Source organism: Microtus oregoni, unplaced genomic scaffold, assembly GCF_018167655.1.
Source record: "Microtus oregoni isolate MIOR12 unplaced genomic scaffold, Mior012 000003F_ref0000135, whole genome shotgun sequence".
Taxonomy (NCBI): domain Eukaryota; kingdom Metazoa; phylum Chordata; class Mammalia; order Rodentia; family Cricetidae; genus Microtus; species Microtus oregoni.
The window spans coordinates 525,643-542,246 of record NW_024543062.1 but is presented as its reverse complement, the minus strand read 5'-3'; the positions used below and the strand labels follow the sequence as shown (position 1 = coordinate 542,246).

The 16,604-nt window shown below is 49.2% G+C and overlaps 1 protein-coding gene across 1 annotated transcript in view; it reads left to right on the top strand.

The window, feature by feature from the left end:
* The window catches only part of LOC121446026 (WD repeat domain phosphoinositide-interacting protein 2), a 34,484-nt gene extending 18,704 nt beyond the window's left edge, over nucleotides 1-15,780 (top strand). The window contains exons 3-12 of the mRNA XM_041648323.1: nucleotides 1,365-1,534; nucleotides 4,021-4,117; nucleotides 5,119-5,216; nucleotides 5,552-5,644; nucleotides 7,092-7,162; nucleotides 9,158-9,265; nucleotides 10,732-10,896; nucleotides 11,735-11,842; nucleotides 12,485-12,642; nucleotides 13,279-15,780. Of these exons, the coding sequence (XP_041504257.1) occupies nucleotides 1,365-1,534; nucleotides 4,021-4,117; nucleotides 5,119-5,216; nucleotides 5,552-5,644; nucleotides 7,092-7,162; nucleotides 9,158-9,265; nucleotides 10,732-10,896; nucleotides 11,735-11,842; nucleotides 12,485-12,642; nucleotides 13,279-13,391 (1,181 nt within the window). The 3' untranslated portion in view covers nucleotides 13,392-15,780. The remainder of the gene's footprint in view (nucleotides 1-1,364; nucleotides 1,535-4,020; nucleotides 4,118-5,118; nucleotides 5,217-5,551; nucleotides 5,645-7,091; nucleotides 7,163-9,157; nucleotides 9,266-10,731; nucleotides 10,897-11,734; nucleotides 11,843-12,484; nucleotides 12,643-13,278) is intronic.
* The last annotated feature ends 824 nt before the right edge of the window (nucleotides 15,781-16,604 follow it).

Sequence of the window (16,604 nt, the reverse complement as noted above, 5' to 3'; positions counted from 1 at the left end):
TGAAGGAGGATCCTTGCTTTGTGCCACAGATACTGACATTCTGGGTCTCAGGTCTCTCTACCCAACTTGGTTGGCTGTGTTCTGGGTGTTTGTTGTGTATAAAATCTCTGCCTCCTCTAAGAGCCGGCAGTGTCACCTGTACCCTTTGTTACCAGGCACATCTGGGCAGGATGCCGCTCTGCGAATCTTCTGCAGCATAGTACGCACCTTCTGGTTCCATCCCTCTGGCTTGTTCTGCAGTGGTGGCAGCCACTGTGTTTTGATCCTTGAAATGAAAGCTTGCTGCTTTGGAAAAGAAGCAAATATGATTTGTATCATCTGGGTAAAAGTGCCATGACTGAACTGTAAAGAGCTTAGGATCGCCGGGCGGTGGTGGCGCACGCCTTTAATCCCAGCACTCGGGAGGCAGAGGCAGGAGGATCTCTGTGAGTTCGAGACCAGCCTGGTCTACAGAGCTAGTTCCAGGACAGGCTCCAAAGCCACAGAGAAACCCTGTCTCGAAAAAACAAAAAACAAAACAAAACAAAAAAAACAAACAAAAAAAAACAAATAAAGAGCTTAGGATCATGCTTTGATTTTACTCATATTCCATTGGTTCTCACACTTTTAGCAAAAAATGTGTGTGTCCAGTTCTAGCTTACGTCCAGTGTGTTAATGCATATTGCCTTTCCGGTCAGGCAGACATGATGAAACCATGTGCTTACCTAGACACACAAATGCTCCTTAACTTAAATAATTGCAAACAGAGCTACATTTATCAATTCAACTCACTGAATGTAGCAACAGCACGGTTCTTTCCCCTTGTGTCTGCAAGCTGTGGTTCAGTGGTTAGCCTGCGCCCCCTTTGTAGTGTCATGTTTCTTGGCCCTGTTTGAGTAAGGGTGGCCCAGTGAGATGCCTCAGTGCATAAAGACATTTGCTGTCAAGCTTGACAACCTAGGTTGGAACCCCAGGAGAACAGGCATCCACAAATTTTCCTCTGACCTCTCCACACTTGTCACAGCAGACATGCACACCCACAGTATATAAATAAACCAACAAATAAAAGTAATGAGTGTGTTTTGAAGTCCTGCCAGCAGCAGAGGGTATTTAAAGACACGCTTTCATGATTCTGCTTTGGCATCTGAGTTTGCACATAGGGTGTGAGCTGTATTTATAGTGCCAGCAGCCATGGCTCTAGATAATGAGACTTTCCATCCCCCCCTGCTGTCCTGTGAGTCTTGGGAACATGGGAGCCCATGTATCCCTTACAGCATTCAATGTCATGTCCCTGTTAGAAGTACATGCACCTGTGTCTGTGGGTGGATGGGTGGTTGACTGGGAGATGTATTGTCCCTGTATGTGTTCTTCTTTTCTGATTCCAGCTGACACAGAAGATGTGTGCATCGTGGAGAGATTGTTTTCAAGCAGCTTGGTAGCCATCGTCAGCCTCAAAGCTCCCAGGAAACTGAAAGTTTGCCACTTTAAGAAGGGAACTGAAATATGCAACTACAGCTACTCCAACACGATACTGGCTGTGAAGCTGAACAGGCAGGTGCGTGGCACCTCGTACTAGTAAGCAGCTCAGTTGGTAGAGAACCTACCATACCCCAAGTCCTAGGTACCGTCCCAAGCACAGCGTAAAACCAGCTTAAGTGTAATCTGTACACCTGTAATCTGAGCACTCTGAGAGATAGAGACAGGAAGATCAGGAGTATGGGAGCCTATCTCAAAATATGAGTAGGGCTGGGAAAATGTCTCAGAGAGGTCTTGCTGCATAAGTACAATGACCTGAGCCTGAATCCCCAGCATAAAAACTCAGGCTGGCCATGGGTACCTCTAACCCTAGCATTGTAGGGGGCGGAGGCATGTTCCTCCCATGTCTCACTCTGTTGGGCTTTCGACTCTTCACCATTATCATTTCTAGGTTCCTGAATGTCTTTTCTTTGGGTTTTTGAGGCAGGGTGTCTATGTAGCCCTGGCTGTCCTGTAACTTGCTATGTAGACCAGACTGGCCCTGAATTCACAATGATCCATCTGCCTCTGCCTCCAACTCCAGAACACACTTGCTCAGGCAGACCATTAGCTCCATTCTCAGCATCTTTGATCCAATAGTCCTAAGCATGACACTGCTTTGCCCCAGCCCACTCCATTTGTCCTCAGGACACTAGTCTTATTGTCGGTTACTGTCTCCCTGGATGCGGGTCCAGGGATAGCATCAGCTTTTTATGCAGTGCCTTCTTTTGCTTTTATAAACGATACTTTTGAAGAGTCTCTTCCATCTTTTCCTTCTGTGATGTATATTTTTCCCCAAACCAACAGAACAAGCCCCTTATGTGGAGCATTTGCTGCGTGTGTTTCCTGAGAGTCTTGGCCACAGTTTGCACACAGTAGCCACTGCAGAAGAGCCTCCAGTGTTTTCTGTGTGCTGCAGCAGTCAGATTCCAGAGGCTGCATTGTTTTTAAAGCAGTTAACCAGACATGTGCGTCCTGGTTGCCTGATTGAACTGGGAGTTGGCCCCATCCATCAGTTAGTTCAGCTGGGAAATTATGGGATATAATACTTTTCAAGTTTAAAGCATAGCAGATTCGTCCTCCAATACAGCTGATGTGAAGTGTGTGCCAAGCCCCTCACAGAAATCAGTCCCAGCAGTAGCATCTAGGAGCTCCAGTGTCCTGTCTTTAAAATCAGGACTGAGTTCAGTCCCACCACCCACATCACGTGGCTCACAGCCACCTGTAACTCTAGCTCCAGGGGGATCTCACACCCTTTTTCCACCTCCTCAGGAACTAGCACACACAGTACACATGCATACATGCACATACAAAAGAGCTAAGAGTTTACAACAAAATAATCAGTCTGTGCACATAGTAACGTTTTATACTTTTCATAATCCTCGTGCTCTTAGTTGTATTTTACCTGTACCTCATTCATAGGTTTTGGGGGTTTGTAGGTTTTTGTTGTTGTTGTTTTTGTTTTTTGTGCTACTCGGGGTGGACCTCACACATGAGAGGCAAGTACTTTTACTGCTAAGCTACAGCTCCAGCCCCTTTTTACTTATTTTGTAATGGGGCCTCAAACTTGCCATGCTCCTGCCTCAGTCTCTGCAGTAGGTAGATGATGGGCCTGTGCACTTGGCTGGGCTCACCATGTTGCTGTTAGGTTTGTGTGTGTGTGTGTGTCTGTACACTTGCCTTCTACCTTATTTGAGGCAGGGTGTCTTGCTTGCCTCTGTGTACACCAGGGAATTCCCATTTCCACCTTCTATCTTGCCGTAATGGCACTGCCGCATCCGGCGTTATGTGAGCCCTAGGGGGTCCGAACGGCTGTCCCTCACACTCACACAGTAACTGCTATTATCTCCTCAGCCCTCACCTGTTGTGAGTTTTTTATCTGTCCTATCAACTGCCAGCCAGCTCCCAAATCAAAACACAGAGATTTCTTATTAATTATGAAAGCTCAGTCGATAGCTTAGGCTTGTTTCTGACTAGCTCTTATAACTTAAATTAACCCATATCTTTTAATCTACATTCTTTATGTAGTTACCTTTACCCTGTACTGCACATGCTGTTTCCTCTCTGTCTTGCGATTCCGCCTTTCTTCTCCCAGAGTTCTGTGTGCCCGGAAGTCCTCCTCTTGGCTGTTCAGTTCTTTATTGATATAAAATTAAATTTAATGTTCAGTTCTTTCTTATAGCAGTCTCAATAATACATTTGCACACCGTGGACAGGAATAGTCTGTAACACTCACCCTAGATTTCTGAGCAGTTTGCCTTTACAGATCTCCCCCATCACCCAAGCACATGGTACTGAATTAAGTCACCTTGTTAGAATCCACAGTACTCTTGTCATATGTAGTTATGGGAGCTGATGAGAATGGGCCTATAACCTGATTGGCACACACTTGAGCTCTGTACGCAGCCTACATCGTGTCCTAGGAGTGGAGAGTATCTTGATCCAGGAGTCAGCTCAGTTGGAACTTGGCACATGATGCCCCAGTCCTCCTTCATGCTTGGTGGTCTTTGTTTTCACTGTTTCTAGAGGCTCATTGTGTGTCTGGAGGAGTCACTCTATATACACAACATCCGGGACATGAAGGTACTTCATACCATCCGAGAGACACCCCCAAACCCTGCAGGTAAGCCATTTCTCAGGAGATCCTGAGCTGGTGAGATGGCTCGACAGGTCAAGGCACTTGTCGCCAGGCCTGACCACGTCAGTTTGATTCCTAGAATCCATGAAATGGGAGGAGAAAACCAACTCCTGCAGTTTGCCCTCTGACCTTCCACCTGCACTGTAGCATGCATATCACCAGCCACATGCACGCACATACAAACAAACCAAAAATAAACAAGTAGAATTTTTTTTAACTTTATATGTATTGGTGTTTTGCCTGCATGTATGTCTGGGTGAGGTTATCGGGTTCCCTGGAACTGGAGTCACACACAGCTGCGAGCTGCCCTGTGAGTACTAGGAATTGAACCTGAATCCTCTGATAAAGCGATCAGTACTCTTAAACTCAGAGCCATATCTCTAGCCCCCATAATTTATTTTTTTAAAAAAGGAAGGTCCTTGTTTTTGGGGGGCCTTTTAAAGATAACTGCAGGCCAGTGGGTTGGCTCAGCAAGTAAATGGGCACTTACTGCTAAGTCTGAGGACCTGAGTGCCACTCCTAGAACACACGTGGTGGAAGGAGAGAACAACTCTTTTAAGTTGTGCTCTGACTCACACACCTTGGCACACATGCATGCACACTCAATAAACAAATGTACTAAAGATGGCCATAGGTGGGAGTTTCTTCTCTGGTCCGCACACATGAGGCAAGTGGTAGGTGTGAACTGAACAGCCTTCCCCCTGGTCCAGTCCTACTGAGCCTCCATCCCAGCGGGGCTCTCTTGTGAATGTGTGAGCCCAGTGGTCGTCGGATCTGTATTAACCTAGCCTGCTGGTCATCCCTAACCAAAGTCATTTCATCTCTGAGTGACGCTGGCAGGCAGTGTGGCCTGGGACGCAGAACTTGTGAGTGTGCAGACAAGGTTTAGCTGCTACTTTTTATTGGTTTTTTTTTTTTTCCAGAATTATGAACTCCGCTCTGACACTAAACAGTATCCTAGACTCAGTTGTCATGTGTTTCCACAGGCTTGTGTGCACTGTCAATAAACAACGACAATTGCTACTTGGCGTACCCAGGGAGTGCGACCATCGGAGAGGTGCAGGTCTTCGACACCATTAACTTGGTGAGGTCCTTGTGAGGCTCTGATGGATGTGCTTTGTTGGGAAGACATGCAGTGCACCCTTGGCCCAGCAGCATGGCTTTCCCTGGTGCTCTCCTTAGGTGGCAGAGCGGATCTGGCTAAGCTGCCTGTGTCTCACCAGCGCTCAGTGCTGAGCTCCAAGGCGTGCTCGTTGCAGTCTGAGCAGTGTTTCCACAGCCTGCCTGACATGGGGCTGCCGCTACTCAGGTTGATACTAGGAATGGTGTTCTTACAGCCGTTCCCACCTGATGACCCAGTGGAGCCTGGGGACAAGACTCTTGTGTAATAGTCATGTTTTCTTGATTTCCCTTTTACAGAGAGCTGCAAACATGATCCCGGCTCATGACAGTCCCTTAGCAGCCCTGGCTTTTGACGCAAGTGGGACCAAGCTTGCCACTGCTTCTGAGAAGGTATGGCTGAGGGGAACCTGGTTCCACAGTCTCCACAAACCTTGCTCATTCTGGTCACGTGGTCCAAGTTCCAAGCAGGTTTTTCTATTCCCCAATGCACAGAAAAGCACAAAGAGCCCACTGTGATGCATACCACAGTGTAAATTATCCACAATGTTAGCCTTCCACCCTGCGAGAATGGGCCAAGGGAAGCAACCTCTATGGAAGACAAATGGATTAGTTAGTGTTCAGTAAGCTCGGTCACTTTGAACCTGTCCCATGGCCAAAAAAGCTGCTCATATGGTAGCTAGGAGAAGAGAGGGGGAACTGGCACCCCATGTTCCCTTTAAGGGCATGCTAACAGATTAGATGAACTTGCTCTCGGCCTCATCTCTTGAAGCTTCCACTGCCACACATTAGTGCCACTGGCTGGGGACCTTGAAACTGTAGCAGTGTGCCACTGTTTGACACACTGCAGGGGCCAGTGAAATGTTTCCACAAGTATGTATGTTGGTGTTTATGAACATGTTCATATATGCACAGGTGCATGTACATACATAGAGAAGGCTGACATAGGACCTGAGTGAGTTCAATTCCTGAAGCATGATAGGAGAGAACTGACTCCTGCAAGCTGTCATCTGGCTCATGTGCACTATGCTGCATGCACCCACAAAAGTACACACACATTACCAAATTAAAAAAAAAGCAAATGCTTGTTTGTGGCATAAAATAGGAAAGCATCGGACGTGGTAGTGACTCAAGAAGCAGGTAGGTCTCTGGATTCAGAGCCAGTCTGACCTACATAGTGAGTCCCAAGCTAACCAGAGACATAGTAGGACCTTGTCTCAAAAACAGCAATGCCACAAACCCCACTCAGAGGCACAAACAGGTAGATCTCTGAGGCCCCTGGTCTACCAGTCAAGTTCCAGGACAGCCAAGGCTATTAACAGAGAAACCCAGTCTTAAATCCACATATACAAAACAACAACAAAAAACATTTACAATTACAATGGCTGTAATATTTTTAAACATCACTGTATTGAAACGTTGATGTTGTCTCTTGCATATTGGAGGTAATGGTGTGTTTAAGTCATGTAAATCCCAAGTATGTGTGTTTAATTATTAGCATAAGTATTTCAGTAAAGGCTATATGGGTGGAGGCGTGGTGCTTTAGTATACTCCAAGTGGCTTCAAGGCTGCTTGTGTCTGGATCGGTAGACTGACTTTAAGCAGTGAGCAAGGATAGGATGTAATGTGGTCTGTGGCAGCAAGGGTGTGCTACCCCAGGCCTGGAGCTCAGAGAGGAGGCCAGACCCCCCTTCCGCCAAGCCAAGCTGCTCCTGGAAATAGCCAGTACGGCTTGTTTGCATGTGGAGCTGTGTGAAAAAGCAGGAAGGGCGTTTTTTTGTTATGTTTTTGGTCTGCTAAAATTCTGTTTTCTTCCCCCCTTTTCCTCTCTCTGACCCAGGGGACTGTGATCAGGGTATTTTCCATTCCAGAGGGACAAAAGCTGTTCGAGTTCCGAAGAGGAGTGAAGAGGTGAGTACACGGGTTCCAGGATGCTTACGGAGCGTCCCTGTGGGCTGCAGTCTCTGAAGACAAGCAGCTCAGTCACAGCGCCCTCCTGAACTGGTCTTGGAAGGGCAGGACAAAGCATCACAGTGAAAGCGGCTTGGCTTCACATCTGTGAGCCTGCCTGAACCAGAGGACTGTGTAGCAGTCTCCCCGAGCCTGGGCTGTACAGTATTGGCTCTGTCTGCAGCGCTTCAGAAGAGCCACAGCCCAGATGCTAGTCTCCTTCCGGGACTGTGCCTTTGTCTTCTTCATACACACCTAGATGATTCTCCTGTGTCCAGTGTCTGCCAGGAGCCTCTCTGTACCCTCATTGTCCCCCACATGCCATTTGTGTGGGACCTGAGTCTAGCCATGGGACCTGGTCCTCCTAGGGTAGACCTGGCATCCCTCCCCCATTGGCAAGCACTCAGGCAACAGCTTAGAATGTGCCACTTGCTGCATACACTCCATCAATATGGGGATATTGGAATCACTGGAAGGATTAAGAGGAAATGTGTGTAGGCTGTGAAATGTTAGTGACCTCGGAGGCACTTGCTGGGGGGATGCTCTAAAACATCATCAACACTGTTGGCTGACCTACCCGGTCAGCCACTACAGCTGCATCCTTATCCACTGTCCTAGTCAGTGTCTGTTGCTGTGCAGAGACCCCATGATCACAGCGACTCTTACAAAGGAAAGCATTTAAGTGAGGCTGGCTTACAGTTCAGAAGTTTAATCCATTATTGTCATGGTGGGAAATATGGCAGTGTGCCGACAGACATGGTGCTGGAGAAGGGGCTGAGAGTTCTCCATCTTGATCTGCAGGCTGCAGGAAACTGCCATGCTAGGCATATCTTAAGCATGTGATACCTCAGAGCCTGCCTCCATGGTGACACCCCCTAATTGTGCCATTCCCTATGGGTCAAGCATTCAAACACATGAATCTTTGAGGGCCATTCCTGTTCAAACCACCACACCTAAAACCGGTTCCATACAGCCACACAGTTTTGGCTATTTGGAATCGAAATAAAAACAAATTAAAGATGTTTGTTGAAGAATTTTTCTTAGCTGACTGTAGTGGCTCGCATCTTCTGTCCCAGTAACATGTAGGCAGAGACTGAAGGATCTCTGAGTTCAAGGACGCTAGAACTATATAGTAAGGCCCTGCCTCAAAAGTGGGGGTGCAGAGGGAAGTAGTCTAATCCGAGTACATGCCGGGGACAAAGGGGTCCCTCCCCCCCAAAAAAGACAGGGTTTCTCTGTGTAGCACCTGCACTGTGGTATGGTACGCGAGCTGGGAACTGGGCTAGAAACTTAAAAACACACGCGCACAGACAGACAGACATGGGGACACGGGTTATTCTTGATACAAGAATGTCCACTTTATTGTGCTCAGGGGAAACTTATATAGGCCTCTGGCCACGCCCCAGCTCTCTGGATCTTTCAGCTGCAGACTCATCAGAACCCACTCCCCTGCCATCAGGGTCTCGTGCTCAGAGCAGAGGAAAACAAGTTGTTTTACAAGAAATTCAGGTCTGGTGGTCCGCAATCCCCAACAGCCCTGGCTGTCCTGGAACTCACTCTGTAGACCAGGCAGGTCTCGAACTCAGAGATCCACCTGCCTCTGCCTCCTAAGTGCTGGGATTAAGGGTGTACGCCACCACATCCAGCTTGAAGTATGCAGACTGATCTGCATACTGAGTTCCAGGCTAGCCAGGGTTACACAGTGAGACTCATCTCAGAAAGCAAAAATATTGTTCTTACTGGTTTTATCGCAAGCAAGTTCCTCTGTCTCCTGAGGAGGTGGCCAAGAACAGAAAGACTTCTGTAGGGCCGAGTGCCTCTGACAAGATTCTCTCAGTTGGCCACAGTTAAAGTTCCTGAGAAGGCACAGCTGTGCTCCCTCACCCCCAGCTGCTGCTAGTGTGTTCTGTGTTGGCAGGCAGAGCTGAGCCCTATCTCACCTTCCCCGTTCCTCAGGTGTGTGAGCATCTGCTCCCTGGCCTTCAGCATGGACAGCATGTTTCTCTCCGCATCCAGCAACACCGAAACTGTGCATATCTTCAAACTTGAGGCCGTGAGGGAAAAGTGAGTTACAGGGACATTTTTTTTCTTCCTCTTTTTCTTTCTTCAGTTTTTCAAGGTGGGTTTCTCTATGTAGTCCTGGTTGTTCTGTAACTCGCTCTGTAGAACCAGGCTAGCTTTGAACTCAGCAATCTACCTGCCTCTGCCTCCTTAGTGTGGGATTAATGGTGTGTTGCCACCACTGCTCAGCTAAAAGCAAGGTTTTCTAACATGGTTGTTGGGGGTGGGAGACACTGGGAATCAAACTCGGGGTCTCAGCATTGTTGCAGGGATATGCTGCCACTGTGCTAGCAGGGCTCTACTTCTAAGGGTTGATAAGATGGCTCAGTGGGTAAAGGTGTCAAGCCTGACAACCCGAGTCTCATCCCTGGGAACCAGGTGGTGGGAAGAGAGAAATATACTCATGGACATTGTCCTCTGGCTCCACAAGCATACTCGAGCATTTGTACACTCACACAATAAGATTTTGAATTAATTTAAAAATAAACTGTGGCCGGGCCGTGGTGGCGCACGCCTTTAATCCCAGCACTCGGGAGGCAGAGGCAGGCGGATCTCTGTGAGTTCGAGACCAGCCTGGTCTACAAGAGCTAGTTCCAGGACAGGCTCCAAAACCACAGAGAAACCCTGTCTCGAAAAACCAAAAAATAAAAAAATAAAAAATAAATAAACTGTGGGGCTGGAGAGATGGCTCAGAGGTTAAGAGCACTGGCTGCTTTTCCAGAGGTCCTGAGTTCAATTCCCGGCAACCACATGGTGGCTCACAACCATCTGTAATGAGATCTGATGCCCTCTTCTGGTGTGCAGGAAAACATGCTGTATATAACCAATAAATAAATTTAAAAAAATAAAAATAAACTGTGCACACTCACTAGAAAGCATGGCACAGAGCCACACTGCTCTGTGGCACCGTTTCTGGGTACATATGTGGTATGGCTATAGAGTGGGCATGGCATCACCAATCCCAGCTTCATCATGAGACCTCTGTGCTGGGGTGCCAAGGTATGATCCCAGGGAAACAGGGTTTCAAGGTTGTCATGAGTTGCTGTTTGTCCCCACTCCACACCCTCTGTACTGGGGCATCTGGGATCAGCCTGCCACTGGAATGAATGTCACAGCTCTGACCTGCTCACAGGTCATCAAGGAGGTGGGTGCTTCCATCTTAAATTTTAAGTCCCTACAACAGAAGTGTGTGGTAGCGACTTGTCTCTTCCTTTCACGAGTGCACATGCTAAAGAAACATATGATGGGAACTTGAATGAGTCTGTTTTGGGGGCTGCTGCTCCAGCGCATGCTCCTGGAGGTATGCTGTCATAGCAACCTGGCAGGGGGAAAACGGGATGCTCTGTGCTTGTGCTATGCACAGCCGATCTTTTGTGAAGTGTGGAGGGTTGGTCAGTGGGTCTAGGACTGTAGGGCTGTCGTTCTCAGTGAGGTTCCAGCCTCCCCTGTGTGATGGTGCTTCCTTCCAGACCTCCAGAAGAGCCCACCACCTGGACTGGCTACTTCGGGAAGGTGCTTATGGCATCTACCAGCTACCTGCCCTCACAAGTGACAGAAATGTTCAACCAGGGCAGAGCCTTTGCCACTGTCCGCCTACCATTCTGTGGCCATAAAAACATCTGCTCATTAACCACGTGAGTATAGACTGAGCTTGGGCCCCACCCTCTGCCCTTGCACATCAGGTCCAGGGAGCAGAGCCACGGTGCTTGTTGCCAGGTTGCAGAGGTGTGTGTGACCCTGTCCAACCTGTCCAGGCCTGGGTTCCATCGAGTACTGCCTAGAGCGGGAAGACCTCCAGGCCTAAGACCTGGTGTCTTCTGGCATCCTCGCCACAGAACTTCCTTTTTCATTTTGCAGGGTATTTGTGTTGATGAGAAACATTAAGTCAGACAATAGGAAGTAGACACTATGTAGTGGCAGCATCCAGGAGTTGGGACGCTCGTCTGTAAGATGAGTGACAGCACAGCTCTGGCTCTGGAAATTGACATGTTTTCCGATTCGAATAGCTAAAAGGCTGCAGTTTAGTGCTTTGCTAGAACAAGCACATGCATATTTGAAAGCTTATAGGCTGGGACAAATGGGTCACTGGGACTTGCTGGCTGCCTACATCCAGTTCAGTGGGATAAAGCCCAGTATGGTAGAGTAGACATCTCACACCCTCGTCTGGCTTCCCCACGGGCGTGTATAGATGAGTGCGTGTATATACACAGGAAAGAGAGAAAATACCCTCTCTTAGTGACCAGAGAAACTGACAGCTACCCTGCTCCAGCACCTGCTCTTTGGGATTCAGTGTGTGCTCACACCCAGGCCACCCTTGGCCTTACCAGCTTCACTCTGAGGAGCCCAGGTACTGCCTTCATCCAGTGCGCTGGTGGGTTTCTTCCTAGCCCGACGGAGATGTAGGTTTAGTGAGACGCCTTTTGTGAAAGGGAAAAAAGTCTTCCTTCTAAAATATGGGCTGCTTTTCTTTAGAATTCAGAAGATCCCACGGTTGCTGGTGGGAGCATCAGATGGCTATTTATACATGTACAACCTGGACCCCCAGGAAGGTGGCGAGTGTGCCCTGATGCGTCAGCACAGGTGAGGCTGATCTGCATGGCAGTCTGCAGCTGCGGACACTGCGGTAGGTCTGTGCTTTCATCCCCCTAAGGCCAGTGCTGGCCTGTGTCATTGACCAGCACCATCTCCCCATTGAAATTCACTTTTCTGGTGCTAAGAGCCTCTACTTTCAATTGCTGGCACAGGACCCTGAGACTGATGGTCTGTGTGTGATGATTGGGTGGCCCCAGGCCCTTGCTGAGGGTGAGGCTCAGGGTTTACAGTAAGGTGGCCCCACAGGAGCCTGCCACCCCACCTCAGGATGCAAGTGGGAAATTTGCAGTTGGTGATTGAGATGTGTGTGACTTTACCAGACTTCCTGTGTTAAAGTCACTGTGCGGAAATCCCAGAGGGCAGATTCTTGGTGTTGGTGAATGTGTTCTGTCAGGTGGGAGCAGGCGTCTGTGGCACTCCCTCCTTGACTAGCTCCTCAGGCCCCAGCATGTGCTATGCATACTGTGTCCATCTGCCCTCTGGGAACAACTTGTTTGAGACAAATCCTGCTCTGCACACAAGGCTGACCTCACACTTGAGGAATCCTTCTGCTTCAACCTGAGATTTTTGAGGAGCCAGCATACTCGGCTTAGAACAGTGAGCCTGACCCTGTTGATTTGCTGTCTGTAGGCTCGATGGCAGCATGGAGACGACCAGCGAAATTGTAGACTCTGCCTCTCACGACTGCCCCTTAGTAACGCAGACGTACGGCGCAGCAGCTGCCAAAGGTGCCTATGTGCCCTCCTCCCCAACGAGGCCTGGTAAAGGGCAGGACACCAACTTAGAAGGTAACTGAGCAGCTGCTTCCACATTCTTGTGTACCGTGTTGTCACCGGAGATGCCTCTTCCCGCTGAGCTGTGGGACAGAGCTTCCTTCCAAGGCTTGTGAAAGTTAGCTTATAGTCTTCATTTTGGGGGAAAAGGCAGTCATCGTGGCCAGTGACTCTGTCTGTGTGTGAGCCCACCCAACCTCCACCTCTGTAAGTAGCATGTCCTTTATGGATCATGGGCAGAGGCCACTAGTATTGACACCTGAGCTCGCTCAGGCATGCCCCTCCATCCCTAAACTCAAGGGGTTTGCTAGCAAGAGAGGTGCTATCTCCCATGTTGGAAGCATCCTTCAGCCATAACATATGATCTGTGTTGTCTCCAGCTAGAGTCCTCTAAAGGCTCATTGGTCACTCATTCAGTTACCACTGTTTACAGGACTTGTGTTGTGCTGTGGTGCATGCTGGGAAGTGGGTGATGTCATTTGGCTCTGCCTGAGATTCTAGAGGCCTAAGTTTTCTGACTGGATTGGAAAGGTCTTAGTGTGGCCAAAGCCATAACTGAGGCCATCTCCAGGACGCAGCCTGTCATTGGTGCACAGACAGCATCAGTAACTGGGCAGGTTCTGTGAGGATGGCACACTTATATCTTTGCAGCCTACACAGATGACCTGGGTGCCGTGGGGGGCACTTGCCTGGAGGATGAAGCCAGCGCCCTGCGCCTGGATGAAGACAGCGAACATCCTCCCATGATTCTCCGGACTGACTGATCCTGACCTGTGAACTCTGGCCCAGGAGCAGAGGACACTGGCCTGGCAGAGGACTTGTGCATTGCTGCTATGAACTTTGACCTGAATTGAGGGAGAGGATGGCAGAGATTTTAAAGCGGAGAGATTGTAGTTCTAGTTTATCCATACTGTCGAGAAAATACACTGTTTTCACTTCAGTGACTTTAATCCTGCTTATGAATTTTAGCTTTTTATTTTCTCTCACTCTTTTTTTTTTTATTTTTTTTTTCTTGCCAAAATTAACTGGTGAAGTCTGGCGTCTCCTTGCTTTGCATGCGTGATGTGCCAAGCCAGCATAGGAGAGCCACCCCATAGCAAGCAGAGCGGTCAGGTCTCATGGCAGGGCCCGAATGAAGATGGCTCTGTGTGCCGTGATCCTGCAGGGGCAGGGCCCAGCCGCCCACTGAGACAGCCCCACCTGGACCATTTTCCTCCAGTTTATATTCTCTTTCCAGATTGAATCATTCTGGAACTAGCTTTCTCCATGGGGGACTGTTGTGTGGGGTCTTGTTCTCCATGGGGATCTTGAGGGAGAGGCAGTTTCTCCTCTGCACCTTCTTTTCTGGCAATGTGCCGGGGCAGCCTGGAGCCAAGGAAGGCAATCTCATTTGTGTCATTAAATGCTCTGTCTCCTACTGTCCCCGTCCGCTAACTGTGGCTTGGTTTGTTGTTTTAAAGGAGAGTGTAGCTACTCCCATGCCCAAAAAAGCACAAGGGTATAAGATGCTGCGTCAGCCGCCAGGCATCAGTGTGCGCCTGGAGCTGTGCTGTCTGCCAGGGGCTCCCCTGTCTCCCCACCCCAGAGTTAGCAGCAGCAGGTAGAGAGGCCCCAGGGAGACAGTGGGTCTTCCCCCGGTCCCCCACCCCAGTGACGTGCCTTTTCTTTCTCGGTCTGTAAATGTGCAGGAATGTGATGTCAGGTTCCAGGTCTGCCCTCGCTTCTGCTTGCTTTTTACTTTTTTGGTGGCTTTGGGGGAAGTACAGATTCACATTACAGCCAAGGCTGCCCTAGAACTCAATATATAGCCAGCACTGGCCTCAAATTTAGAGCGGTCCCCCGCCTCAACTTCCTGAGAGCTGGGATCACAGGTACCACTGTGCCTAGCTCCTTTCTCAGCTCTACGGAATGAAAAGTTCAGGTCTCGAATCTGCGTTCTAAACGGACCGTAGCAGTTACGAAGTTATGAGTTAAAGAAGGTGTGGGCTGTTACTTCTTCATGAACGTGGCTTTAGGTGAAAGCAGGGAATGAAGAGGATGATGTCGGAGTACCAGGTTCTGCCAGCCTCGTCAGGCTTCTAGACAGGAGGAACTGTAGTAGCGGTCTTGAGTTTAGCCTGGGTAAGTCTGGTAGTGTTTCTGCAGAGTGCAGTGGCTAGACAGACCTGCTGGTGTCTCCTGCCCTTGCTGTTCCCAGGGTGGCTAATCACATGGGTGGGGCACAAGGGCTGTCCACAGCTAGATCTGGCTGCTGGCGGTGCTAGGACTGGGGGTGTTGAACTTTAAGCTGTGCGTGGAACCCCAGCCCTGTGGCCTGGTTAGAAGAGCCTGGGAAGCAAGCGCACAGGGCTGGAGCTGGGGCTTCCTGGAACCAAAGAGCGATGTCTGGAATCAAGTGTGACTTACGTGCTGACTCTGGACTTGAATGCTGTGGGTTGGGGCCCAACTCCACCTGCTGAGATTTCTTTTCTTGGAAATTAGTATTCCAGAAACGTGGGATTTATTTCTCCCTTTTGGCCCTCAGGCCTGAGGAGGGGTGTGGACAGGGGCGAAAGCAGCTCTCCGAGGTGGGCACTCTGTCAGGACTCACCACTGTCAGAGCCAATTGAGGGACTGAGTCAACTACAATACACACCCAAGTGATTGCTCACCACCAGGCCTCACACAAATGGCCATTTTTAAATTTTCCAAAGTTAAGAGAAAATTTTGGAATCAGGTGTGGTACACACCTGTAATCCCAGCAATCAGGAGAGGAGGCAGGAGAAATGCTGTGAGTTTGAAGCCAACCTAAACTATACAGTATGGGCAAGCCTGGCCTACAGAATGAGAACCTGTCTCCAAAAAAAAAAAAAAAAACCAAAGGATGACGACTTTAAACAAAAAAATACACTGGGGAATGAGAGTTTAAAATCCCCCAAATTTTTAAGATTTGTATGGATTGGGACCAAAGCTTTTGTATTTTCCAAAACAAAGCAAAAGTTGGAGCCCCTTGTCCTCCCTACACTAATGTGAGTTAGGGGCAGCTCGGGGGCCTTGGACTGGACTGTACGAGAAGAACCCTACCTCACAGGGCTGTTGTGAGGTGTGGGAGGGAAGCCCTAGCACTGGGCCTGGCCAGCAATGGACTCCAATAAACACTAAAACTGAAATGTCTCACAGAGTAAAGTGCATGGTTTTTGTTCTGCTCTGCTCTGCCTACAAAGCTAGGTGGGAGACAAAACACGGTGTCGTGTTTAAGGATGTGTGTGGACATCTGCCTTGGCCTGTCCTACTCCTTAGCATGAAGGGGGGGAAGTATAGTTATCTTCCCTGGGGGTTGATGGTGTGAAGACCCCCCCATACACACTGGGCATCAAGCGAACGACGCATTGCAGAGGCCCAGGGTTGCCATCCCCCTGCAACAAATGCCCTGCCCAATCAGGTAGCGCCCCTCCACCTGAAGCTGCCCCATTCTGCCCCTCTTGTGGACCCTGGAGCTTCGAGGCTGCATCGGGTGCTGAGTCGGGCTTAGTAACTTCATTCTCACAGTCTTTCTTGGAGCCGAGACTTGACAGCAGGTGGGCTGCTTGGGAAAGACTAGATATTTTGGTCACAGCCCAGCTGAGATGAGAGATCTATTCCTCGCTCAGCTCCACTCCGTGGTTCTTTTTGTTTCGTCTTTGAGATGCTCTTACAGTTTAGCCCAGGCTGTGCTCACTCAGGATCACCCTGCCTCTGCCTCCCGTGTTCTGGGGTTACAGGCACAAGCCAGCACATCCAACTGATTCGGTCATACTTTTCATCATGGTGTTGACGTCAAGATGCATGGTCCTACTGTCCCTCCCTTGGTCTTTGTAGTGCCTGCCCTCTGCATGCTGGGAATGGCCAGATCACTTGTTCCTGTCGCGTGGTGGCCCAGGTCGGTGGTGGCCTGTGTGGGAAGTCTCTGGGTGGGTGAAGTTGGTTGGAAATGCACACTGATGGCCAAGCACATGGGT